Raw genomic sequence first — 26,697 nt, 5'->3', positions numbered from 1 at the left:
CACTGCCAGGAATGAAGATATATTTTCAAACCCACTGTAGTATGCAAAGAAATAGTTTGTTTCTATTTTCAGTGCTCTTTGCTTTTCCTTTCTGTTTTGCTCATTTTATCCTTTTTTTTTTTTTTTTTTTTTTTTATACTGGAAGTAAAAAAATCCAAGCCTAAAGTTGTGGCTCAGAGAATAAACCGGATAGAGGGCATTGATATATTTACCGTTATAACAAACTATTGCTCTTAGTTTTATGGTTTGATCCCTTGTTAAGGGAGGTGGGAGGGGGTTTAGAGGATTTAAGTGTCTGTTATATAAGGTTTTATCCTTCAAGCTATGTGGCAGCTGGGGCTGTTATGTATGTTATGTATATTACAGGATCACTGGGTTGTTTGGGCTAGTACAGGTATGGTACATGTTATCCAGAATGTTCGGAACCTTGTTTTTTCCAGATAATGGATCTTTCCATTCTACTAGAAAATAATGTAAACATTAAATAAACCCAAAAGGCTGGTTTTGCTTCCAATAAGGATTAAGTATATCTTAGTTGGGATCAAGTACAAGCTCCTGTTTTATTGTTACAGAGAAAAACAATTGTAATGAATTCTATGGGAGACAGCCTTTCTGTAATTTGGAGCTTTCTGGATAACGGGTTTCTGGTAAATGGATATGTAAAGCATACATGCTTAGAACCTGCCACTGCTATTTATTTTTCCTCCCACCCAAAAACACAATGTTAGGCTATTAGTGAATTCTGTATCCATGCTCATTCTCCTAAGTGATGTCATGTCGGGCACATGTTTTGTTTATGCTTAAAATAATAAACTTTATTTGTAGTTTAATGGGGGCAGAGGAGTTATAAGTCTTTGCTATCAACAGCTTTTACATACATAGAACACATCTCACAAAAACATGTAAACACATTGAAAACAGATGAAAAAAAACACAATGAAATGTGGAGTTTATATGCATTTGTAGAAAATTCTGGACGATGTCCAAAATGCCCGTGTGCAGTCTTAGATTTTTGAAGGATGCTGACTCTGCTGAAAGCTTAATATGCTTTACAAGGTTATTTTTATAACTGGGATAAGCTTTTCCTCCAGGCTATGTAAGGAAAAGCCTGCATTTATTTAGTATGATGTTAGAAAAATTTGTTTATTGTTTATATGTAACGCTGTTATAGGCTGAGGCTTAATTTAAGCAAAAGGGAACACCAATATAAAATAATGAAAAAGAAACATTTTCTTCAAGTTGTGAAAAGGACAGTTTAATATACCACCATTGCTCTCTTTTTTTCAGAAATATATATATATATAGAAACTATATATAGAAAAATTGACTCTGCTTTAAATAGTTTTGCCACCTTTCTCTGTAGCTCCTCTCTTTCACGCATTATTACAATGTCCTTTTCTTCTTCTGCTGTTAATTGCACTTTGTACTTCCCCTTCTTTTCCTTTTCCCCTTTACGTCTACCCTAATTTTCCTTAAGATCTATAGTATATATGTATGATGTATCTGTATTGAGCTAGCTCTTGTTCCTACATTTAGCAGTGTGTAGCATTTCTCCTTAGCATATGTCCATACCTTAACATATAGCATATCATTCTCCAGACTCCATTTGACCTGTCATTAATTCTACCGCCCAGTCCCTATAGCCAGATTTGCCTTCCTTTTGACCTCCTAAGTTAATTGCACCTCTCATCCATTAGATGTGCCTTGACCTGTCATTCTGCTTATATCTGATCCATAAGTAACCAGTATTCAAATGTTCTTTGGAAATGCATTCCATACATACCTTCATCAGTGCCTCAATGCAGTGGTTGGACATCCAATTAAATGTTCTTTTAGTGGTGCCCAGCCTTTAGTGGTGCCCAGCCTCTTTTAGTGGTTCTCAGCTGACCTCCATTTTTCTAAAATACCAAAGGTTTCTGTGCTGCATGTCTGGCAATTAACAATTTAAAAGAAAAAATGTAAAGCTTATAAAAAAGTTATTTGCCTAATAAAAGAAAACATAAATAAGGCAACTTTGCAATATACATTCATTACAAATTTTCTATGGTTTTTAAGTTATCTATTGCTATTGAAAGCAGTGTTTGTCTGCTCTTTTCTATTCTCTGCGCTGATGGCTCAGACTGTTGATACAATGTAAGACAAGCCTGCTGATTAAAGGAGAAGGAAAGGTTAAAACTAAGTAAGCCTTATCAAAAAGTCCACCTAAATATACCAGTAAACCTTCAAAGTGGTGCTGCTCTGAGTCCCCTGTCAAAAGAAACACTGCATTTATTTCCTTCTATTGTGTACACATGGGCTTCTGTATCAGACTTCCTGCCTTCAGCTTAAACGTCATTGCCCTGGGCAAGAGCATGCTCAGTTTGCTCCTCCTCCCCCCCTTCTCTACTGTAATCTGAGCCCAGAGCAGGGAGAGACTCAGGCAGGAAGTGATGTCACACCACATTAATACTGCAGCTTCTATCCTAAACAAACAGAGAGTTTCTAGAGCTTTTTACTATGATAAAACATTCTACAGAATAAATATAGCATTCGAGCTTGCACTATTGCATCTAACCTATTGGCAATAAAATGCCTCTGTAGCTTTCCTTCTCTTTTAACAGATTTGCTTTTGCTGGGGAACTAAGACTTTTGCAACATTGTCTAAAAAGAAATAACCAGGGGGGCGTGTCCTTCATACCATCGGTGTAAGAGGTGTAGAGCTAGAACTCCATTGTGATAGCATCCAAATAGAGGAGCTTAAAGTTGAACTGTTGCTCCTGAGAGCGAATGTCTAGAATATCCATGAACAGGAGGCTATAGTACTAATTTATAGTACTAATTCCAAAACATTGACATCAGGAAGGCCTTTGATTCTCTCATTTTAGAGAATCATTTTTGATTCTCTAAAATGGTTCCTATGGGCAACTATAGAGTGTATGGGATTCAGGCCTCGCTTTCTTTAATGGGCCAAACTGTTGCATATAAACCCTACAGCCAGAATTCAGAAACAGCAAAATTTCCTCTTCATTTTCATCAACAAGGGGTACGAGACAGGGATGTCCCCTCTCCCTGTACCTATTTAAATTATTTTCTAGTAGACTTGAGGTATGAAGATCCAAATTACAGAAAGATCAATTTTCTGATCCAGGTCCTGAGTATTCTGGATAACAGGTCCCATACTTGTATTATATCCAGGACATTCTCTCATTTGAAGGTGCAGAACTGTATATATCTTTGAAAAGACCAAGAAGTGAAAAAGTGGCCACTTTGAGTGTGAATAATAGCTCATAAAATGTATATAGTTAGAATCTATAAAACTGTATGACAAATTATGAATTAATCTTAGTATGGAGTAAAAAATAAGCAACTACACAACCTTCAACCACAGTGGCTACTGTGCTGTTCACAATCGGGGAGGATTTGCATGGTAACACCACTTGCTTTGGTGGAATACTGTCCTCTAAAGAATATTTTTTTTTGCAAAAAATCCATTTATGTTTAACCTAGCTTAACACTTGGCTGAGTCAAGCTATTGTTTTCAATAATGCAAGGACATAATAACAACTATATTTGTCTTAAATGTGCCTGATTTTAAAATTTATGAGATGGCTGGTTCTTTCTTCTAAATTTTGATGCTTTTTTTTTTTTTTTTTTTAACAATGCTTTATTTGAATAAAGTACATTAACATTATTAATATATAGATGTACACAGCTTATCCATATGTCCAGTTACTGCAATAGTTCAATAGACAGATATTACATCAGCTTGGTACAGTTGTATTACATACATGTACAGTTATTCCTTTTACTTGTACTCAGTGTTATTCTGCAATTGTAACTCCAATAAAACTAATCTAACCTAACTTGTGCACAGCCTCGTGAAACTTACATTACATTCTACTCACTACAGTGTAAAGTTTAGGAGGGGTAGTTGATTAGTCCCTTAGCATACCCTTAGGATACATTTAGAGTTTGTGGTCAGGTATCAAGTACACCCCTCATGGATGTCCAGCCACGGGGACCATATTTTATCAAATTTAGCCGGGCAGCCCCTTCTTGCATATAGAAGTTTGTATATTGGTACCGCATGTATGATCTGGGTTTCCCAGAACTGTAGACTTGGGGCTAACTGTGCTTTCCATCTCATGGCGATGGATTTACGGGCATAGGCGAACATAATAGATATTAGAGCTCTCTCCGCAACCGTCGGTGCTAGGTCAGTTACGTGATTTAGTAACATACTCAGAGGTTCTACCCCAACTGGAATATCCATCATATCAGAGACATACTGTGCTACCGCCCTCCAAAATCGTTGTATCTCGGTACATGACCATACCATGTGTATAAAATTGGCTGGGGAGAGATGACACCGGGGACATTCGTCTACCTGGGTTGGGGACATTTTAGCCAGTACCGTTGGGGTAAGATACGCTCTGTGCAAGAACTTGTATTGCACCATTTTGTCCCTTGAAGCCACCATGTGGTCAAAGATTGACTCCAGGACCTCCTTCCAGACCTCAAGTGTTAATTCGGGTATGTCATTGCTCCATTTACCAAAGAGTTTGCCCAGCGGGGATTTCCCAGCAGTTATTAGTATGGCATAGAAACTGGACAGCGTTTTTTTCTGCGAGTTAGCTCTCGCCCTCACCTCTAGTTGGGAAGGCACTGTATTCAGTGGGACCCCTCGGAATTGGGATTGTATGGCATGCCTCAACTGGAGGTATCGAAAGAGCATTCTGTTGGGCAGGTCTTTTCCCTCTTTTAGGGTTTGGAAGTCCAGTAGAGTCCCATCTACCATTATATCTTGTATATATTTTATATGATATTGGGCCCACGCTTGGGGGTCCGGTATAGTTTGTAGGTGGGGCAATTTGGGATTACACCAGAGGGGTGTGAAACCTGAGCAGTAGCTCTCTAGTTTGGGGAGGAGGCCCTGGGCTGTATGCCAAGCCCACACTAAATTTTGATGCTTTACCAGCAAATGCTTTTTGAAGACTACTATGTAAATATTGTAGCATCTATTTCCTTGACTTTGAAGGAGCACAAACTAGTCCAGAAACCTCTCTTTATTCCATATGTACTTCATTAATGGAATTGTGGCATTGCATTGTCTCTGTAATGAAGCATTTTCAAATGAAGAAGAAAGAAAAGGAATTGTTTAATAATTTACAAGCAAAACGCAAACAAAGTAATAAAATGGCTTTTGTGCACACTCATAAACATGTAACGATCAATTTCAGACCGATGAAGTTATTCCCACCTTTTATCGTACTTAAAACATATTCCAAGTTTTTTTCCAACAAGGCATTCTTAGAGATCAAGTTTATTGATTTTTTGTTTTGCTCACAATACCCACAGATTTAATGGGTTTATAAAGATTTTACTGGCGTTCTAGAGGAACAGAAAGCGATAATCCACCATTCAGCTCCTCCATTAGCAGTTCATTTGGTGCATAAATTTATAGTATAGTAAGGATTTCTTTGGAGGTGACTAAATTGTATGGGGCACCAGCTCTGAAAGTGATCTATTATTCTCCTTTAAACTGTACGACACCAGCAAACTTGCAAACTTAATGTGGAAAAATCATCCTGTATGTCACACAAAGCTTTTTTTTTTATGTGCCATGGCATATAAGGAATTTATTCATTTGTGAGCAACTTTACCTTGGAAAATCAAATTTTTGTGTGAAATTAGATTCCTCAAAATAACCTGACCAGTTGCTAATAATCTGTGTGTGTCACATTCTTGTCACACCAAATTTTACTTTCCTATTTTCTGCTGAGTTTGGAAAAATCATTTGTCAGGTCGACCATGTAGTTCTGAGTTTTATATGTATTAAGAGGAAAATACTATAACAGTATAAGTCATTATTTTTAGAATTGTGTTTTTATGTAGAACCTGCCGTGCTTTAGGGATTACCTGCAGGTCACTATCTCTATGGATCAGTGGTTTGGTAACTGTTCTGAAGCATATAAATCAAATTAGCCATAAAGACACTAGACAGAAATGTGGTCTACTTATGTGTCATATGCTTTAAATAAAATGCTAGCTCAGGTACAATTTACATATTAAAATAAGATATTTTCTGATCAACAAAACACCATCTAAAAAGGATGATAAAGAAAAAGTATTTTCTGTAATTTTGGCTAAATTGCTTTTCTATCTTAAGTTCCATTATGTATTTTGAAAATTGGTTGAGAGTTGAATTCACAACCCTGCCTCAAAATTTGAAGAATTTGAAGGTAAAGGCATTGGTTTATTTGTTATACTTTTTTTACACTGAACTAATAAAGTGTAGGATATGTCAGTGTTTTAAATTACTTCAGGATAGGCAGTACTGTAACTAGAGGGGGGCGGGCCCTGGTGCGTGATTTTCCGGCCCTGGTACCAGATTTTCAGAGGCGCACTGTGCTGCCGGGGGATTCCAGTGGCGCGCGGTGCTGCCGGGGGGCCCTGAGGGGGTGCGGGCCCTGGCCCGCTCGCACCCCCTGCTCCCCCGGTAGTTCCGCCACTGAGGATAAGGGGTGTTATTTGCTTTTGGTGGTGTAATACAGGTACTACATGCCAGCACAGAAACCAGCGCAGCTTGCATGAGAATTTAATAATCAGCCTAGTAGCATCAGCTCATATTACAGGCCAATCTTATTTTCTGCTTCATAATTTGCAACACCCTAAGCTTAGCTTCTCAACAGCTGCTCAGAGGCCACTGATCATGTGAGTGTCACAGACACTTTCAAAGATAATGACCCCCTGGGACAAATTTGTCCTGGATCATTGCTGATATTGAGAAGCTGAAACTTAAGGCTGGTGTAATAAGTTCAGTATATAAAACATGGCATTATTAGCCCTATTCATTTTTACGGTTTAGTACATTCTCTACTTGGAGTAAGGTTCTTAGTGGGGTCCCTCAGGGCTCTGTATTGGGTTAATTTGTATTTTACTCATTCATTAAGGACTTAGGGGAGGGTATTGTAAGTAATGTATCAGCGTTTGCAGATGACACAAAACTATCCAGCCCAATAAATTCCATCCAGGATGTGGCATCCTTGCAACACGATCTTGACAATCTGGCAATCTGGGCAGCTAAGTGGCAAATGAGATTCAATGTTGATAAATGTAAAGTCATGCACCTGGGATGTAAAAATATCCAAGCCACTTATACATTTAATGGGACTGCACTAGGCAAATCCATATGGAAAAACATCTGCATCCATAGTTAATGGCCCAAAATCATCAGTATAAAATGCAAACAGAAGTTGCAGTGAACAAAATGTTTTTTTTTTCTGTTTAAGAAATTCTAAAAATGGAAATGTAATTAAATGTAATGTGCTATTCTTGTTTATTGCAGCCAACTATCTGCAGAAGATCTTGCAAAAGTCCCTGCTAACTCTACTAGCAACATACTGAACCGACTTTTGGTCAGTTATGATCCAAGGGTACGACCAAACTTCAAAGGTATTTTATATGTTAGATAATTTATTTGTAAGATATGTTTTTTATTGCTTTATCACTGAGGTCTGTTTATTTAGGCGTATAAAACAGCTTTAATGGTTGCTGTGCATGTACAGGTATGTTATGCAGAATGCTCGGGAGATGGGGCTTTCTGTTTAAGGGATCTTTTCAAAATTTTGATCACCATACCTTAGATTAAGTATTATGTAAACGTTAATTAAACTCAATGGGGGTGTTTGCCTCCAATAAGGAATAATTATATCTTTCTTAGGATCAAGTACAAGGTACAGTTTTATTATTACAGAGAAAAGGGAAATAATGGTTAATAATCTGAATTATTTGATTAAAATGGAGTCTATGGGAGAAGGCCATCCTGTAATTCTGAGATTTCTGGATAACAGGTTCCTGGATAATGGATTCTATACCTGCAAGCAAAGAATCAGGAGCTCCTATATAATGCAATATTATGTGTGTATTATATTACCAATGATCCTCCTGAGGCTGAGGTACATAGATAATGCCCTGTCTGTTCCCCCAGCCTGTTTGATCCATTTTCTAATAACTGGAGTGGGTAGACAGAGTTGGCTTATATAAGAATTCTGTACAGGTATTGGATACGTTATGAACCCATCTCCCATAGACTTAATTTTATTCAAATAATGTAAATTTTGAAAATGATTTTCTTTTTCTCTATAATAATAAAACAGTACCTTGTACGTGATCCAAACTTAGATATAATTAATCCTTATTGGAAGCAAAACCAGCCTATTGGGTTTATTTAATGTTAACATGATTTTCTAGTAGACAAAGAAGGATGATCCAAATTACAGAAAGATCCCTTATCTGAAAAAGCTCAGATCCAGAGCATTCTCGATAACAGGTCCCATACCTCTATAAATAAAGGATAGCCATGAGGATAGCTTCCTAAAGGAGTGGTTCACCTTTAAGGAAATTTTTAGTATGTTGTAGAATGGCCAATTCTAAGCAAATTTTCAACTGGTCTTCATTATTTATTCTTTTCAGTTTAATTATTTTCTTCTTCTTCTTCTTACTCTTTCCAGCTTCGAATGGTGGTCACTGACCCCATCTAAAACCAAATGCTTTTGTAAGGCTACACATTTATTGTTACTGCTGCATTTTATAACCCATATTTCTATTCGTGGCCCACTCCTATTCATTTTCCAGTCTCTTATTCAAATCAATGCATGGTAGCTAGGGTTATTTGGACCCTAGCAATCAGATTTGCACTTGTCTCTAGTGATGGGCGAATTTATTAGCCAGATGCGAATTCTTGGCGAATTTGCGCAATTCGCCGTCGGCGAATATATTCGCGAAACGGGGACAAAAATTCGTCGGCGTCAAAAAACAAAATGTTGCCGGCGCCGTTTCGCAGATTGTTCGATGTTTCATGAATTTCGCGAGAAATTCGTGAGTTTTTGGTGAAGTGAAATGGCGCAAATTCGCCCATCACTACTTGTCTCAGAATACGACTCTCTATATCATACTAAAAGTTAATTTGAAGGTGAACAACCCCTTTAAGGTGACCACAAAAACTTTTGAGAATATATTTTTCTTGTATGTTGTTGGGAAACCCTACATACCATATACACTATATGATAGTGTAAGACAAAACCAGAAGGACCTACTGGACCCCTCTACCCAATACTTGGTAGGAAAGGGCAGAATAAGTACAAAAACATGACGGTGAAGAAATGGAGTAAAGCCTCCTGTGCAGTTCTGTAGCTGTCTATGCTAGATATACTGATAATGAGTGTTATGTGCCTTTTAGGAGAACTAAAGCTTAACTAAAGAATTAGGCTAGAAATGTATATTATTTCTGCTGAAGTGATCAGAGGTTACAAACAATGGCATATACCTAGAAAAGAAACCTAATGCTCCCCTTGAATTTGTTACCCCCTGTGACATCAGATCATAAAGGTCAATACCCAATTTATGGGAAACATGAAAAAAACCAAAACAAATAAAATCTAAATTCAGTGAGGCTGAAACTTCCCTCTCTTTCTCAAGTCATACCAGTTGGATATTCCAAAACATTGTTTGAACTCACTTCTTCATTAGTGATGGGCGAATTTGCGCCGCTTCGCCGAAAAATTCTCAAATTTTGTGCGAAATTCGCGAAATGGCGAAAAATTTTCGAAACGGCGCCGGCGCCCGTTTTTGATGCCGGCGCCGTTTTCTTTTACGCCGGCGTCAAAAAATTTTTTGACACCGGCGAATTTTTGCCGTAAATTTTCGCGGGCGTTTCGCGAATAGAATATAAAAAGCCCCACATTCATTAGAGAAGAAAAGGCAGATATCAAGTGGGTACTAGCACCTTCTCACATAAATCAGCCACTGTTTACAGCTAAAAATGTTTAACAACATCCTATTGAGTTGCAATTATGAATAAACCACCTTATTCGATTATAGATAAATATTATGAGACTCTTGTGTACATCCCATCCAATTTATTGAGATTTTTTTAGAATCATTGTTTATTGATACAAAACAAGCCGGATGTTGTGTCCGTCGATTTCCAGCATGAGAAACATTGTTTAAATAATAATCATTTTCAGAGCTCTGCTTGCACCCACGGGTGAGATGTGCAGAGAATTGAAAAGAACAGGACTACTTTGTTAATGTACTTTGTGTTGCTGCGTGGGCTGCAATGACAATAACTTGCAATTTCAGAAGCAGGTTGCTGTAGCAACCAGTTTTAGTAATGCAGCAAAAAGCGTGCTCTAAATATGTTCTGTACATGAACTATAGTCCTCCCATTACTGCTGGAAATGTATTAGTAATGAACTTCTAAATCCCAACTTTGCAGTTGTTGTGCTTTGTGTGCATTGTGTCTTAAAATAACCTTCCATTTGCTTACAACTTCAGCTATAATATGGCATCTTAGCATATAATGTCATTAAACCTCATTATTTCATTTTCATTTACTACAGTAGATGAAATAGTTGCTGTGCTATTTTTTATCACATTTAGTTTGTTCAGGATGTTTCTTAAGAAATGTCTTCTCCATAAACTAAAAGCTGACAAATATTGTTTTATGCTTCTTGGACGCACTATGGGGCAGATTCACTAATGGGCGAATTTTCATCAGCGTAAGCTTCGCGCCCATTGCACCACTTCGGCAGGCGCAAATACGCCATAAATGCGCTAATTCACTAGAATGCAAAGTTTCGCCCTGAGCGTCGAAGGCTGATGTCTTTTCACTTGCGTTAATTTGGCTGTACGAGCATTTCATAGCAAAGATGCGCTAGCATTCATTTGTTCCTAGCGAAACTTCGTTAGTGATCTTGCCCTTAGGTCAATTTGCATAGGGCGGGAAATTTAAAGTTGTATGGACGTCTTTATTATAAATGTTGCTGCAAATGCTTTAAGTTGCTGGTTTATACTACACATGTCCAGAGAACCTTAATAAAGACAAGAGAGTTAATATAATGCCCTACACATGAGCCCACTGTAAAATTAATGTTCCATATGTAATAAAATGTGTGGAGAAAACCGCTTATCCATAAAAGTAAGTTATGACTTTTGCAGGCAATCCCGCTTAAAAAAAGGAAAAGTCGCCAGCGTTTTTAGAACTTTAATGTATTTTCAGCACACAGGATATGATGTACGTGACAGAAGATTGTTCAGTAAAATCCTAATTTTAGTAAATTTGCAGAGTAATATCCGTTGGCCAGAGTGAAAAGTCGTTTAGCGATAGAGTGCGAATGGCCGCTAGCGGCAGTCACGTTCGCTACTAAATTGACGCCTGCACCTGTTAGTGAATTAGCTATGTCCCTGTCAGTTAGCCACTTCGTTCTTTATTAAATCCGCCCCATCTGGGCCACACTCAGATCTGAGAATTGGGACAGGGTTGCAGAATTCTGCAAAAAAAAAATGCAATAAAATTGAGAATATGGTGCATTCTGATGCATTTTATGAACATACATGCTCCTGCACTTACATTGCATCCATCCTTCCTTATCTGATGAATGCGGTGCAACTGCAACTATTGACACTGCAAAATCCCTAAGCTACCTCCATCTTAGACCCTGACAGTAGCTCCGGCCCAGTGAATTGGATGCAAAAACATTCTCCAAAAGTGATGTAAATACCCTTATCTGAGACTTCTAGATGCACCTTGCACCTAATTTACATGAAACAGGGGCAATTGCATCCGGGGGTTTTCTGCACAAGGAATCTTTCTGTAATTTTGATAACCAATCTGCGATAAAGTCATTTAAACATTAACTAAACTCAACAGGATTGATTTTCCACCAATAAGGATTAAATATATCTTGGTTAGGATCAAGTACAAGGTACTGTTTTATTATTACAGAGAAAAACAAAATCATTGGGAGATGGTCTTCTCCTTTTCTGGATTATGGATCCCATACCTGTATTACATTAAAAAAAATTGTCAGTCACTATGTAGTTTTGCTAACATGTTTTTGCTTTATTTCTTGTTCATTTTTCAGGCATTCCTGTGGATGTCGTAGTCAACATTTTTATAAACAGTTTTGGATCTATACAAGAAACAACAATGGCAAGTACAACATTATATTAACATGCAAAATTATAGAATAATGTCCTTTAAAATATTGTATTACCTCTTTTCTATTTCAAGATGCTTGGCTTACTGGTAAACAGAAAGTTATTTGTCATATATAAACTATTTTTATTACAAAAGAAACAAAAAAGAAGATAGATAGAGATAGATAGATCGATAGATGGCTAGATAGATTGATAGATTGAAATGTGAAATGCTAATTTTTATTATTAATAATTTTGCCTTTTTTAACTTTAATTTTGAAACATTTATTACAGTATAGGATGTGGTATGCCATACTATGGGTGTAGGAGCAGAGGAGAAGTAGACTGTTGCTGTTATTAGATATGCTTACTGATAATGTTGGCTTGTGAGTAGTAGGATTGAATATATTTTAATTTTTTATAATTTCATGTATTGTGGCACTTGCCTTTCTTATTTGTATTTCTTGCTAGAATTTTAAGGTACCGTGTACCCTGCTGAGCTGCTAAGTTGTTTATTGAAATGTTCCTGCATAAAGAAAAACCTAGTAACACCCTGCCCATTATTATGTATTTAATGGTCTGCTTATCTTTATTTTATATACTGTACAATGCCTAGTCTTAAAGGGGTTTTTCACCTTCCAAACACTTTTTTTTCCGGTTAAATTCTAGACAGATTGTTCACCAAAAAAAAACTTTTGTAAAGGGCTTTCCATTTTTTATTTTTTACTGTTTTTCCAAAATTGAAGTTTAGAAGGAACAGTAACAAGCAAAAATGAAAGTGTTTTAAAGTAATGAAAATCTAAAGTACAGTTGCCCTGCACTAGTACGACTGGTAAACTATAAATAGCTGCTATGCAGCCATGGAAACAGTCATTCTAAGATAAAAAAATAGAAAAGGCACAGGATACACAGCAGAGAACAAATAAGCTCTGTAGTATACAATGGGATTGGGCTACATTTATCTGGTATCTACTGTGTATCCTGTGCTTGAATGGCTGCCCCCATGGCTACACAGCAGCTTGTTTATAGAAACTATAGTTGTGTTTCGAAAAGCAAACAAACCAGTTTTACCAGTACAGGACACAACTACATTATATTGTCATTTATGCAATTGGGGAGTGTCTATTTCTCAGCAGTATCTGTGGAATATTAGCAACTGTTGTATCAATTCTAAAACCTGAAACTCAGGGATTCTGCTCAGAAGGGCAAAAGTAAGACATGTATAAATTAAATATATCAATGTAGAGCAGTTTACAGAGTCGGTGAACCCCCCCCTTTCAAAAAGCCGCTTTAGAAAGACATAAGGTGGTGAGAAATTAAACTTTACGCTTAAAAAATGGAAATTAATTGAAAAAAAGTCTTTATTTTTTAAACCAACTGAACTGGAAACATTGTTAGAAGGTAAACAACCTCTTTTGACTTTTGTTTTGCCCTGAGTCTTTGAAACTAGCACTGTCTTCTTTTGCAGATTTTACAATGCTTAACTGGTTTCCGTCTTTCCAAAACATTGCTTGTGTCCTTTGGTAGCTTTCCTGTTGTATATCCCCCCTAACATGGCTTAGGTGCCAAAGAGCTTGTTAAAGGGGACCTGTTACCTGAAAAAAAAAATCCAAATCCAATTTTATCAAGTCTGTCAAGCAAAATTTAATTACACTACTGTATATAAATTATTTATACCTTGTTTCCTTTGGTCTAGGAATTCATAATTATAGCAAGCAGGCAGGAGCCATTTTGTGGACTCTGTTATTAAGGCAAGACTTGCATCATCTCATCATCTTGTTTGTGCACCAGAATAGGGGACCTGATAGCCATCCCCATGCACTGGTTACACAATTAAATGGTAAAGAGAGAGGGGGGATGTATGGAGAGCAGTTACATCTATTAAAGGAAAACTATACCCCCAAAATGAACACTTAAGCAACAGATAGTTCATATCATATTAAGTTGCATATTAAAGAATCTTACCAAACTGGAATATATATTTAAGTAAATCCTGCCCTTTTACATCTCTTACCTTGAGCCACCATTTTGTGATGGTCTGTGTGCTGCCTCAGAGATCACCTGACCAGAAATACTACAACTCTAACTGTAACAGGAAGAAGTGTGGAAGCAAAAGACACAACTCTGTGTGACCTAACATGTATGGTTTGTTGGTATGCTTGTGAGTACAGTGAATCCTACGATCCCATATTTTTTAAAATGGCAATTTTCTATTTATGATTACCCAATGGCACATACTACTAGAAAAGTATATTATTATGAAAATGGTTTATTTACATGAAGCAGGATTTTACATATGAGCTGTTTTATGCAGTATCTTTCTATAGAGACCTACATTGTTTGGGGGGTATAGTTTTCCTTTAAGTGTTGGATGGAAAGTGAAAGTAAGTGCCTGCCCAATGCCTAAGACATAGAGGAGGGGCAGGAAATATTTGATTGACAGATGAGATTTTTAAACAAGTTATGAATAGCTTTGAATGCTTTAATAAAAATAAGAATTTGGATTTCATGTTTAATTTGAAAAGGACTTTTATTATACAGATTTTTATGTCTGGGTGACAGGTCCTCTTTAATATTATTGTGGTCATTGCTAGTAATAATGGCCTCTAATGCAAAATACCTTACATAGCAGCAGCGGGCAATAGGTCATAGAGAGGCAAGCCCTGTATTGACAGCCTAAACATGGTTTATTCCCTCTTCTTTTTTGTAAAAGGGCTATCAAGCTTAATGCTCCAGAGTAATAAAAATGTCTTACCACTGGCTATAATGCTTTTTCCACATTCATGAGAAATCTTTCTAAGAAGTGGTTGATGGCAGCAATAAACTAATCTCTATTTTTGTATGGGGTTTATTGGTCATTTTGTAGTACTTCATCTCTTTCCTTGCCCCTTTGAAGCCCTCGCCTTCTCTATGTTCTCTGCAAGACACAGTAATGGAAAAATCTTTATTTGTTTCTATTACACGTGGCTACTGGTGGTTCAGCTGAGGTGACAACCGATAAAGTGAGATTTACAAGGCTATACTATATAACAATTCAACATTCTCTCCTAAAGGACTTTGTACAAGTCTGCTAGGCAGCCCCTAAACAGTCAGTTAATTGTTCTTAGTTGTGATAAAACCTGTTTGTTATATATACAACGCAATAGAGGAACAAAATAGCAGAGATTAATAGTAGCAAAGAAGCTGGTCGGAAATTTGACATGCTTGACACCACAGCAGGTTTGGATTCCGCATACAAAGATAACCACCCACCTGGCACTTTTTGCATTGCTGATACCAGATTAGAAGTGTCAGTGTCACTTTAAAATCTTTTCCTTCAAATGAATGTATTGTCTTAATAAAACCGCTTAGTCAGATAAACCGAACCAGACTGGTTGCCTCAAAAGACAGTTGTGCAATGGAAGACTTGTCAGCGTTTATGTATAGTATCTTTACTGCAAAAGTAGGACACCATATTGAGCAAAAATAATGCACCAAATTTATCACAAAATTTTGCTCACATTGTTAAAAACTGAAACCCATGTTTAATGTAAGCCATAGCGCAGAGCTTGTTTTACAGCTAGAAGTAGCAGGATATATCTATTTATGGATGATTGCAGCTGGAAAACTGGGACAGGTTTATGGATAAAATAGCAACATATTAATCAAATGGCAATTCCCACTGGAAGTACATGTTGGCCTGGCATAAATTTTCTTTTGTGCTGAACTGGCTTGAATATAGAAGATAGGGGGCCATAAACCATTAGAGTTCTGTCTGTTCAGATTTGTTCTTTAGCTAATTGAAACTGTCCTCTTCAATCACACAGACATCTGAATATCTGAGGTTAATCCACATGAAGACACCGAAACATTTAACTTTTGATTGCTCCAGTTAAATATATGTTAATATATGAGCCAGTGTTTGTGTTGGTAAAATGACGGAACAAAAAATTTGCAGATTAATTGTTAAAGGGATATTGTCATGTGAAAATATGTTTTTTTCAAAACGCATCAGTTAATAGTGCTGCTCCTGCAGAATTCTGCGCTGAAATCCATTTCTCAAAAGAGCAAACAGATTTTTTTTTTTATATTTAATTTTATGTGACTTGTGCTCTGATAAGCTTTAGTCACTCTTTAATGCAAATGGAGTGATATCACCCCCACTCTTCGCCCCTCAGCAGCCTAACAAAAGAACAATGAGAAGGTAACCAGATAGCAGCTCCCTAACACAAGATAACAGCTGCCTGGTAGATCTAAGAAGAGCCCTCAATAGTAAAATCCAGGTCACACTGTGACACATTCAGTCAGGATCTGACTGGGGGGCTTGGGGCTACTGCCCCAGGGCACCCCTCGCCTCTCCGGAGCGCCGCGTCACATTTGTCCATAGGCGCGCGCACACCGTGCCCGGTTTCTAAGTATGCGCACAGCGTGACATCAGTGTGCACGCGTAAAATTTTTATTTCACTGCGACCCACGACAAAGAGGGGTCTTGCCACCTAGAATCGGATCTGGGCCGGCGGGGCCCACAAGAGCCCGTGGCCCACCGGGTTTTTTCCTGGTTTCCCCCAGCACAGTCCGACACTGCATTCAGTTACATTGAGTAGGAAAAACAACAGCCTGCCAGAAAGCAGTTCCATCCTAAAGTGCTGGCTGTTTCTGAAAGCACATGACCAGGCAAAATGACCTGAAATGGCTGCCTACACACCAATATTACAACTTGAAAACAAACACTTGCTGGTTCAGGAATGAAATTTATATGGTAGAGTAAATTATTTGCAGTGTAAACAGTGTAATTTAGAAATAAAAACTACATCATAAAAATCATAACAGAATCCCTTTAACTTAAATACAATAGGATATTTTTTTTTCTTTTTCCCTATGACGATGATAGATAATTGAAGTGGTTGTATTACCTTAAAGGAGTAGTTCACCTTAAAGTAAACTTTTAGTATGTTATAGAATGGTCAATTCTAAGCAACTTTTCAGTTGGCCTTCATTATTTATTTCTTATAGTTTTTTAATTATGTGCCTTAGTCATCTGACACTTAACAAAGGGTTTTTATTACTCCTCTTTCTATTTTGACCCTCTGCTATTCATATTCCAGACTCTTAAGCTGGCCATAGATGCAAAGATCCAATCGTACGAATCATCGTACGATCGGATTTTCCCATCTCCCGACCCGCCACTAACCATTCAGATCAAAGTCTTACCAGTCAGATTAGTAAAAGAACAGATCAGCAATGTTCTGCCCCTGACAGCAATCGTACGATATCTATGTCCAACCAAAGCTAGTGACAGTCTCCCACTGAAAATCGTACGATCGGCAATACACGCAGAGATATTATCGGCAGCCGACAGAAATTTTCTAACCTGTCCGATCGACCAAACGACCGATCTCCGCCGGACGAAAAATGTCGGGACTCTCCACACATGTTCTGAAAATCGTACAAATCCTCGATTCGTACGATCAGATCTTTGCGTCTATGGCCAGCTTTATTCAATCTGGGCTGCTGATATGCTGATAATGAATGCAGTTAACAAACATAACAGAGCCAATGGCCCAATTGTTGCAAAGGTTGCTCTAAGAATCTTACCTTACTACTACTATTACTTAATGAAATCAGATTTATCAGTTGGCTAAAAATCTTACCTGATTGACAGCCATATTATTAGCACATTATCAAGTCCCATTGCTTTTTGCCATAGAGGAAAATAAGCTCCTCTACAAAGGGATGGGGAGAAGACCACTGAGATGTATGCATTGTGATTTGCACCAATGGTTATACCATTATGCTATGAGTTATGCTTTCTTTCTCCTAAAGTGAACCCGCTGTGCTTAAAGCAGTGAAGTCATTTTGCACAGAATGCTTTAAGAAGCATGAGATTAGCTGTGCAATTTCTTCAATAACAAATAGAAGAACATGGAGCTGTTCCGTGTTCTTCTCTTTCTTTTCTCTTGCTGTAAGAGCTGCCCTGTTGTTCATTATAGACTTAAATCCAGCTTGGCCCCTCCCTTAATCACAGCCACAGGCAATTGCTTTTTTTACTCCTGTTTGACAGATAAAGTCACGCTCATGCCTTCGTGTTCTTCCATGCCAGGAGAGAGATTACCAGGAGAGCTTTAGAATGTGAATAAATGCTCCATTCTTGCCTGTCACTTAGCTGTAAACAAGTACAGAGGAAGTTCTCTTTAGCATTTATTATTCTGTGTACCTTATTTATCTATCTGTGCTCCTGTTGGAGGCCATCTTACTGGATGCTGCTGTCACTGGTATACACAGTTACCCCCAGACACTCTCTAATCCACTCATGTTCCACCTCTTTTAGGTCACATCTCTAATTTTTCATAAACAGTGACTGATTATTAAATTGTGATACTGATTGGCCCACAAGATGAACAATTCATGGAAGACAAGACAAGATTTTCTGATATGTGCAACCTGATGGAATTACTTTCATCCATAAAGGGTCAATACATGAAGCCATATTTGAGCATTCAGGAAAATAGAAAGAATGACTACTTCTAGAAGATTATTTTTTCCTACTCTATGATCTGGTGGTATACTGTCTATTTAAGTACAGGGATGGGACCCATTATATAGAATGCTTGGGACCTGGGGTTTTCTAGATAAAGGGTGTTTCTATAGTTTGGATCACCATAGCTAAAGTCTACTAAAAAATCATTTAAACACAATAGGATTGTTTTGCCACCAATTAGGATTATTTTTTTATATTAGCTGGGATTAATCGCAGAGTACAGTTTTATTATTACAGAGAAAAAGGAAATTGTTTTTTTAAATTTTAATTATTTGATTAAAATGGAGTCTATGGGAGATGACTTCCTGTAATTCTGAACTTTCTGGAGAATGGGTTTCTGGATAACATATCCCATACCTGCATTCATAAAACCCATACTTTCACTTGCCACTGGTAAAAATATAAATCATTGGGGACACAAGCAAAAGCACTAATGGCAACAAAGGTGCACCCGTTGTACATGACTTTTTCTTCTTTCAGTTCATGTTGGGTAAAACGTATCTTTTGGCTACAGATGGTCAGAAATCTTGGACAGTTTCGCCCAGTCTCCATTAGCTCCCCACTGGTATTGGCACAAATGATCCAAGTAACTGAAATCTTCTTAGAATTATGCAGATTCTGATTGGGTGTATTGGTAAATCCATTCACACCAAGAACTTATCAGCAGATATTTGAGCAACAGCTGAATGGATGAATGGATGAATGTTCCTTCTCATAATTTGATTGTTTGGGGGCTTCCAAATAATAGCATCAGGATCTGTTCTGGACGGTATTGCTAGCAGTGGGGCACATTTACTATGGGTCGAATATCGAGGGTTAATTAACCCTCGATATTCGACCATCGAAGTAAAATCCTTCGACTTGGAATATCGAAGTCGAAGGATTTACGCATTTCATTTGATCGAACGATCGAAGGAAAAATCGTTAAATCGAACGATTAAATCCTTCGTATCGAACAATTCTAAGGATTTTAATCCATTGATCTAACGATTTTCCTTCGATCAGAAATTGCTAGAAAAGCCTATGGGGAAGGTCCCCATAGGCTAACATTGGTGCTCAGTAGGTTTTTAGGGGGACGAATAGTTGAACGATTTTTAGTTCGAATCGTTCGATTCGAAGTTGAAGTCGTAGTCGAAGGTCAAAGTAGCCAATTCGATGGTTGAAGTAGCCAAAAAAAAACTTAGAAATTCTAAGTATTTTTCATTCTAATCCTTCCCACTCAAGCTAAGTAAATGTGCCCCAGTGTGTACAAACAACATGCCCATATGAACCTAGCTTTATGTATTATTTCATTTTTATGTTTAAAATGAACTAATTATATATTTGCATTCTTCTTTTATCTCGGCTCATGTTCTGCATATTTAGTTCAACTAAGTTACAGTTTATCTACTTTAACCTTATTTTTGTCAGGAGCACTCTGTAGTGCTCCCGTCCACGGCGGTGGCGAATCCAAGATGGTGGCACCCATGGTCACCAATTGCGATCCGGCGCCGGTGTGCTGATGTCAATGTGTACACACGCGACGTCATGATGCCGTGTTTTGGCGCCAAATTTGAAATAAAAGGAAGCTCAGGACACCTGTTCAATTCCTGATTATAGGTCCCAATTGCTGGTGTTCCTGGGTGTTTCTAACTTGCTATTTCCTCTTGATTCTTCGACTTTGACCCCGGCTTTGATTCTGACAAGACCTTTTGCTGCCTGCCTTGGGAACTTTGGCCTGCATCCTGACTGCGTCTCCTGATTAACCCTTTGGCTACCATGAACTGGATTATTGGCCTAGTGCTTCCGCCTTGGCCCGGACTTCCCTGCTACTGGAGCCGCAAGGTCCCTGACAATATTATTATTATCTATTTTTGGAAATTTTTGGTATTTCCAAAGTCTCTCGAATTTCAAAAACGCTCATGATATATAAAATCTTATATTAAGATATATTTTTGACAGTACAGGTATGGGACTTGTTATCCAGAATGCTCGGGACCTGGGGTTTTCCGGATAATGGATCTTTCCATAATTTGGGTCTTCATGCCTTAAGTCTACTAGAAATTCATTTAAACATTCAATAAACCCAATAGGTTGGTTTTGCTTCCAATAAGCATTAATAATATCTTAGTTTGGATCAAGTACAAGCTACTGTTTTATTATTACAGAGAAAAAGGAAATCATTTTTAATGAATTTGGATTATTTGGATAAAATGAAGTCTATGGGAGACAGCCATTCCGTAATTCGGAGATTTCTGGATATCGCGTTTCCGGTTAAGGGATCCTATACCTGTACTAGAAAACAGAGTTTCTTTCTTTTCTGTGATTTATATTGTAATCTAATCTGTATTAATTATAGAGGCACAAGCACAGTATGCTTTCAGCTGTGCCCATGTTTGTGTGTGTGTAGCAAAATAATTCTAAATAGGCCTTTGTCCAGCCGTTGCAGTCTTTTATTTTTATCCACAACACTTTTTATAGCAGATGAACAGAAATATTAGAAACAGATATCTGACAGGGAATTGCATCTCTTATCTGACAAAGTACAATATTTTAGATTAGTCCAACAATGTAGTACTGTATGTATGGCTCACAATGCAGCTTGTTGAACTGCAGAGCAAAAGACATAATGATTGCTCTCGCAATACATATATATTTTACTACTTAATCGTACTCTGGGATATTTTTGTTTCAAAGCACTATAGCACTATTTGATTTACATTTATAGCACAAATTGTAGTTCAGGCTGATAATAAACAATAAACAGAACTGAAGTGAATATTTATGCATAGTGTGGAGTGTGAGTAAATGTTACCTGTATATGGGCATTGCCAGAATTAAAGCAATGTTGGTAGAGCAGGTTCAGGAAATAAAGAAATTGGCCCAAGTTGCTCAAAGCTTGTACTGAGAGAGAACATACACTGCCTGGCACATTAATTCTCCCTGTACTTTGTCTTGTTAAGCAAAAAAACATTTTGAGGTGAGTGCCTTTGTCAGTAGGGTTGCCACCTGTCCAGTTTTGACCGAGACAGCCCGGTTTGTTGAACTTAGGTTTTTCCCTGACTGATTGACTCGGCGATTGGCCAATCACCAATTGTCACATAATAGTGCCTCCCCTGATGTCACAGCCTGCCCCCACAGCATCACAGTCTAGCCCCCCCATTGCATCACAGCCCTTCATTCCTGCCCGGATTCAACCGGGTCAAAAGGTGACATCCCTATTTGTCAGTGATCCAGTGCCTTTGTAGCCAAGAGAACCCTGGAAATCACTTACAGTTTATTACAGGTATGAGATCTGTTATCTGGAAACCCGTTATCCAGAAAGCTCTTAATTAAAAAAAAAAAAGTCCATCTCCCATAGACTTTTATCCAAATAATAAAGGAATATGTTAAAGGATCTAACAATAGGAACATAGATTGTAAGCTCCACAGGGGCACAGACTGATATGAATGATGTATAAACTCTTTAAAGAACTGTGGAGTATATTTGCTTAATATAAAAAAAGGTTAAGTATAATACAGGTATGCAATCTATTATCTAGAATGCTCAGGACCTGGAGTTTTCTGTAATTTTGATCTTTGTTATATTATATCTTAGTTTGGATCAAGTACAAGGTACTGTTTTATTATTACAGAGAAAAACAAAATAATTAAAAAAAAAAATTATATTATTTAATTAGAATAGTGTCTATGGAAGACACCCTTCCCATAATTCGGAGCTTTCTGGATAACGGGTTTCCCGTTAACAGACCCCATACCTGCATTGCCTTGTTAGACTTTTTACATTCGGAAATATATACTTTATATTTATATTAAATATTTAATCTTTTTTTTAAATTAAATATTTTCACTGTTAGCTTTCAACAATGTATTTATTCGAACCTATTCTGAAATAGTAAGGTTGGTTTGTAAAAAAAAGAAAAAAAAAGAAAGTTTTCTGTGGGTTAGTATTAATGATTGGTATTAATTTTTTTAAAATATGTTTGAAGTTCTAACCACTTGGGGGCACTTTTACTAAGGTTCGAATATCGAGGGTTCGACCCTCAAGGTAAAATCCTACGAATTCGTAGGATTTACCGCAAATCCTACGATCGAACGATCAAAGGAAAAATGGTTTGATCAAACGATGAAATCCTTTGAATCAAACGATATGAAGGATTTTAATCGATCGATCGAAGGATTTTCCTTCAATCAAAAAAACCTTAGAAAAGTAATGGGGAAGGTCCCCATAGGCTAACATTGTACCTCGGTAGGTTTCTTTTTTTTTAAAAAGAGACAGTACTTCGACTATCGAATGGTCGAATAGTCGAGCGATTTTTAGTTCGAATCGGTCGATTCGAAGTCAAAGTCGTAGTCGAAGGTCGTAGTAGCCTATTCGATGGTCGAAGTACCCAAAAATTCAAACTTTTTTTACTTCGAATCCTTCACTTGAGCTTAGTAAATGTGCCCTTAGGTATAAAAACCTTTGGCGCTAAGCTCCCCCGCACATTACAAAAGACACTTTGGCAAGCATCTTTTATTGATAGGGGAGCTGACATAATGTAAAAAGCTCCTCCACATGTGAAACAAAAAAAAGAGCACTGGAGTTCGGTTTGAAAAATGTTATTTTAATATTCATGTGGAAAAAATGCCAAGATTTATAGACTAAGAAATTAATCCTGAAAGCATTGGAATGCAGGTGGTAAAAACGTTATAAATGCTTTTTGTTCTATTTTATTTTTTCATTTAGTCTAAATGTGCTTTACGAAGTAACATGAACAATGTGTAACTGATTTAGCTTACCTTGAAGGGGCTTTAAAAACTGCCTATGACTGATGTCAGATATTTGACGACCTCTAATAGTCTACTTGGAATATGATATTAGCACAGAGCACACTTTTTGCTTCTTTTGCCAAAACAAACAGTGGCAATAACATAAAGCAAGTACTCAAAAGGCGACCTTTTGGCCATGTGCTTTTGATCTGGCTCCCTGTACTCTGATTGGGTTCTGCTCTGAACCACACATTCCTTATATTTGCCATTTCCTTTTTCTTGGATGAGAAGCTTGTGTCAGGAGTTAAACCGGAGTTCTAGAAGTAAATGGAGAGACTATGCGGAGAATTTAACTCAAACCACAGTGTTGCAATGTGCTGTCAGCAATTTGGCTCTCTATCAGTTTTGTTTTATTGCTTTTATTCGACATTCATGTCAGCATTGCCTTCAGTTTGAACCATAAAGATTTAAGTTTAAGCTGTGGATCTTAACTTAAAAGGATGTGAAGGCCGAAAATACTGATCTCCTGTATTTAGGGCTACTCCTTTGTCTAATGGTGACTCAAAGGGATTCTATCATGGAAAAACTTTTTAATGCATCAGTTAATAGCTCTGCTCCCGCAGAATTCTGCACTGAATTTAATTTTTCAAAAGAGCAAACAGATTGTTCTATATTTCATTTTGAAATCTGACATGGGGCTAGACAAGTTGTAAGTTTCCCAGGTGCCTTCAGTCATGTGACTTGTGCTTGGATAAACTTCAGTCACTCATTACTGCTGCACTGCAATTTAGAATATCACCCCAAGTCGCATGACCGAAGGCACCTGGGAAACTAACAATATTTACTTGTTTTCATAGGGCGCATTCAAGATTGCTGCCTACCAATACCAATATTACAGCTAAAAAATAATTACATTTGTTGGTTTAGGAGCAACATTTTATATGGTAGAGAAAACTATCCCAGGTCCTGAGGCTACCAGTTGTATTTTGGGTTTTTGTATCCAATGCCATGCCAGTCCTTGTGCATATATTCTTGGCTGCAGTCAATTACCTGAGCTTGGGACTATATAAAAGAACGTGGCTCCAGGCCTCACTGACCACAGACATCAATATAATGTACAGGATATTGTTTGGCTTATTTATTATAATACACAAGTTTCTGGCAGAAATGACATCACTAAGCACCAATTATAAATGATCACATCACTAAGAGCCATTTATAGGGGTATCATTTACAGGATAGTCATGGGTTTTGTGTATTATATACATAAAATGCATACAATGCATATACAGTGTATATACAGAATTAAATACACAATAGAAGGCTTATTAGAAATTACTTGGCAGCATAGAAACCAGTCAACCAGTTGTATAAACTCACTTTCTGCTAATGTTTTGTAATTTCTGACCTAAGCTTAGCTTCTTAACAGCAGAACAGAGCACACTGGGTATTGCAGTGCCATTGGCTTGAGAAAGATGATATTCAAGATGGCAAAATCATGTGGATGAAGCCATGGTTTTTTATATTGTTACAGATCTTTTTTATATAAAATGTGGAACAATAGGCTTTGTTCTGTCAAAAGGATCCACTTCTAGTTTTTTTTACTAAAGCCTACCTCTGTTGGATCCACATTTCAGGGCGGTACATGGAGAAAAGGGGCAGTTAAGTGAAATAATAGGATATTTAAGGCTACATTGCAAAAATAACCTATTACAATATATTACATTTCTAGGAAACAAATCTGAATGTAAGGTGTCTATATATTCCTTTATACAAAGAGAGAAATTTATGCATATTGTCTGCAGTGGGATTAGCACTGCAACTGAAACTGAGTTTTAGTCCCATGTGATTATTGTTTCTTTTTATTGGCAATCAATTCACTAGAGCCTGCCTCATCTATTATTCTTGGTATGATCAGATGTGTACTTTATAGTCTGTACCTGAGGCCATGGAAATGAGAAGATTTATTCAATAGAAATGTCTTCTGCTTGGCTACTTCTAATACTGTGCTTTCATGTTTTTTTATTTCAGCTCTGTGCTAAGGCATTGTGTTTTCTGTGTATATATTGCTTAAGAATATGTAAATGATGGACAACTGCACCCTCAGTCCCACCCATTTGTACACTATAGCATTAAGCTATTGCCACAGATTACTTTTTTTCCCATTTTACACAAGATCCTAATGGTGTAATAGGGATAAAATAAAACAGGGTGGATTTCTGGTGTCCACATGCAAACTGCAAGATATTTTAAGCCATTGCTCTCACGTGCAGAGATCTCGGGTAGAGGTGGATGTGAATAAACAGTAATTACAGGCAGAAGACAAATGGAGCAATTGCTTGCTATAAAGGTGAGAAGCAGCAGTGGGTTCAGAAAGCACAGTGTCACGATCGCCGCCCGGAGCTCCGGGCGGCGCGTCCCTCCTTGCCGGCGTCGCTCCCAAAATGGCGGCGCCCATGGCCGCCACGTGGGTAGCGGCGCCGGCGCGATGACGTCAGCGTGTCGACGTCGGCGCAAGAGCGTCAATGACGTCAGAATGGCGCCAAATTTGAAAATAAAAGCGCCAACTAGACGCCAGAATGGCGCCCAAGAATAGGAATACTTTCCCTAAAGTGTATCCTGGGTTTCCTGTGTGCCTTATTGCCAAATCTTGTTCCTGATCTGTTTCTTGACCCTTTGCCTGGACTTTGTTTGTATTCTGCCTGCCTGTGAACTCTTGCCTGATCCTGACTATTCTTCGTTTAACCCTTTGGACACCGCGACCTTGTACCCTCAAGAGGGCTTCCTCCTTGATCCTGACAACCTCCCTGGAGGGAGCTCCCGGCTCCCTGACACACAGACAGCAAAATCAATATACCCACTGTTCCAGCAGCAAATATTTCTACAGTATCATCAGTGCATTAGGAATATGGAGGCAAAATATATAATAGAACAAAGGCAAAGAACCAGTGAGAGGATGAAGGAATATGTAGACATTGGGGCTTATTTATCAAAGAGTGAAGTTAGAGATCAGCACTGTCCACTAGTGCGATAGTCTGCCACTTTCCATTCATTTCTATAGCATTTTTAAAGGCATATTTAGAGAATGGTGAACTTTCACTTTTACACATTGATAAATACTCCCATAGAAATGAATGGAAAGTGGATTCATTTCACACTAGTGGACCGTGGTGATCCCTAATTTCACTCTTTAATAAATATGCCCCATTATATATCTACCCCCCATTTGAATCACATTGTCAGTGATATTTCATTCTGTTTCTGTTCTTTCAGAGGAGGATTAAAGAACAAACATGTGCATGAGTTAGCTTCAATGCCAAAGCTGCCTCATAACCGGGTAGTGCTTATAAAACAAAGGACAGGGAATAGGAGCCAGTTGTCTCTGCTTGGCATCTATTAGCTCACCCCTTTCAATTTTACACATGGAAACACACTAGCTCCTGAACAAATATGGCAAAAACACATACAGCAACACACAAGTCTTTGGA

General features: G+C 37.7%; 1 protein-coding gene across 1 annotated transcript in view; it reads left to right on the top strand.

Annotated features, from left to right (window-relative positions):
• The window catches only part of glrb.L (glycine receptor beta L homeolog), a 72,797-nt gene that overhangs the window by 11,010 nt on the left and 35,090 nt on the right, over positions 1-26,697 (top strand). Inside the window, exons 3-4 of the mRNA XM_018231185.2 lie at positions 7,328-7,434; positions 11,907-11,974. Of these exons, the coding sequence (XP_018086674.1) occupies positions 7,328-7,434; positions 11,907-11,974 (175 nt within the window). The remainder of the gene's footprint in view (positions 1-7,327; positions 7,435-11,906; positions 11,975-26,697) is intronic.

This window comes from Xenopus laevis, chromosome 1L (genome assembly GCF_017654675.1).
Source record: "Xenopus laevis strain J_2021 chromosome 1L, Xenopus_laevis_v10.1, whole genome shotgun sequence".
Taxonomy (NCBI): Eukaryota; Metazoa; Chordata; class Amphibia; order Anura; family Pipidae; genus Xenopus; species Xenopus laevis.
The sequence above is the reverse complement of the archived record's forward strand: the minus strand, read 5'-3'. Positions and strand labels throughout refer to the sequence as shown.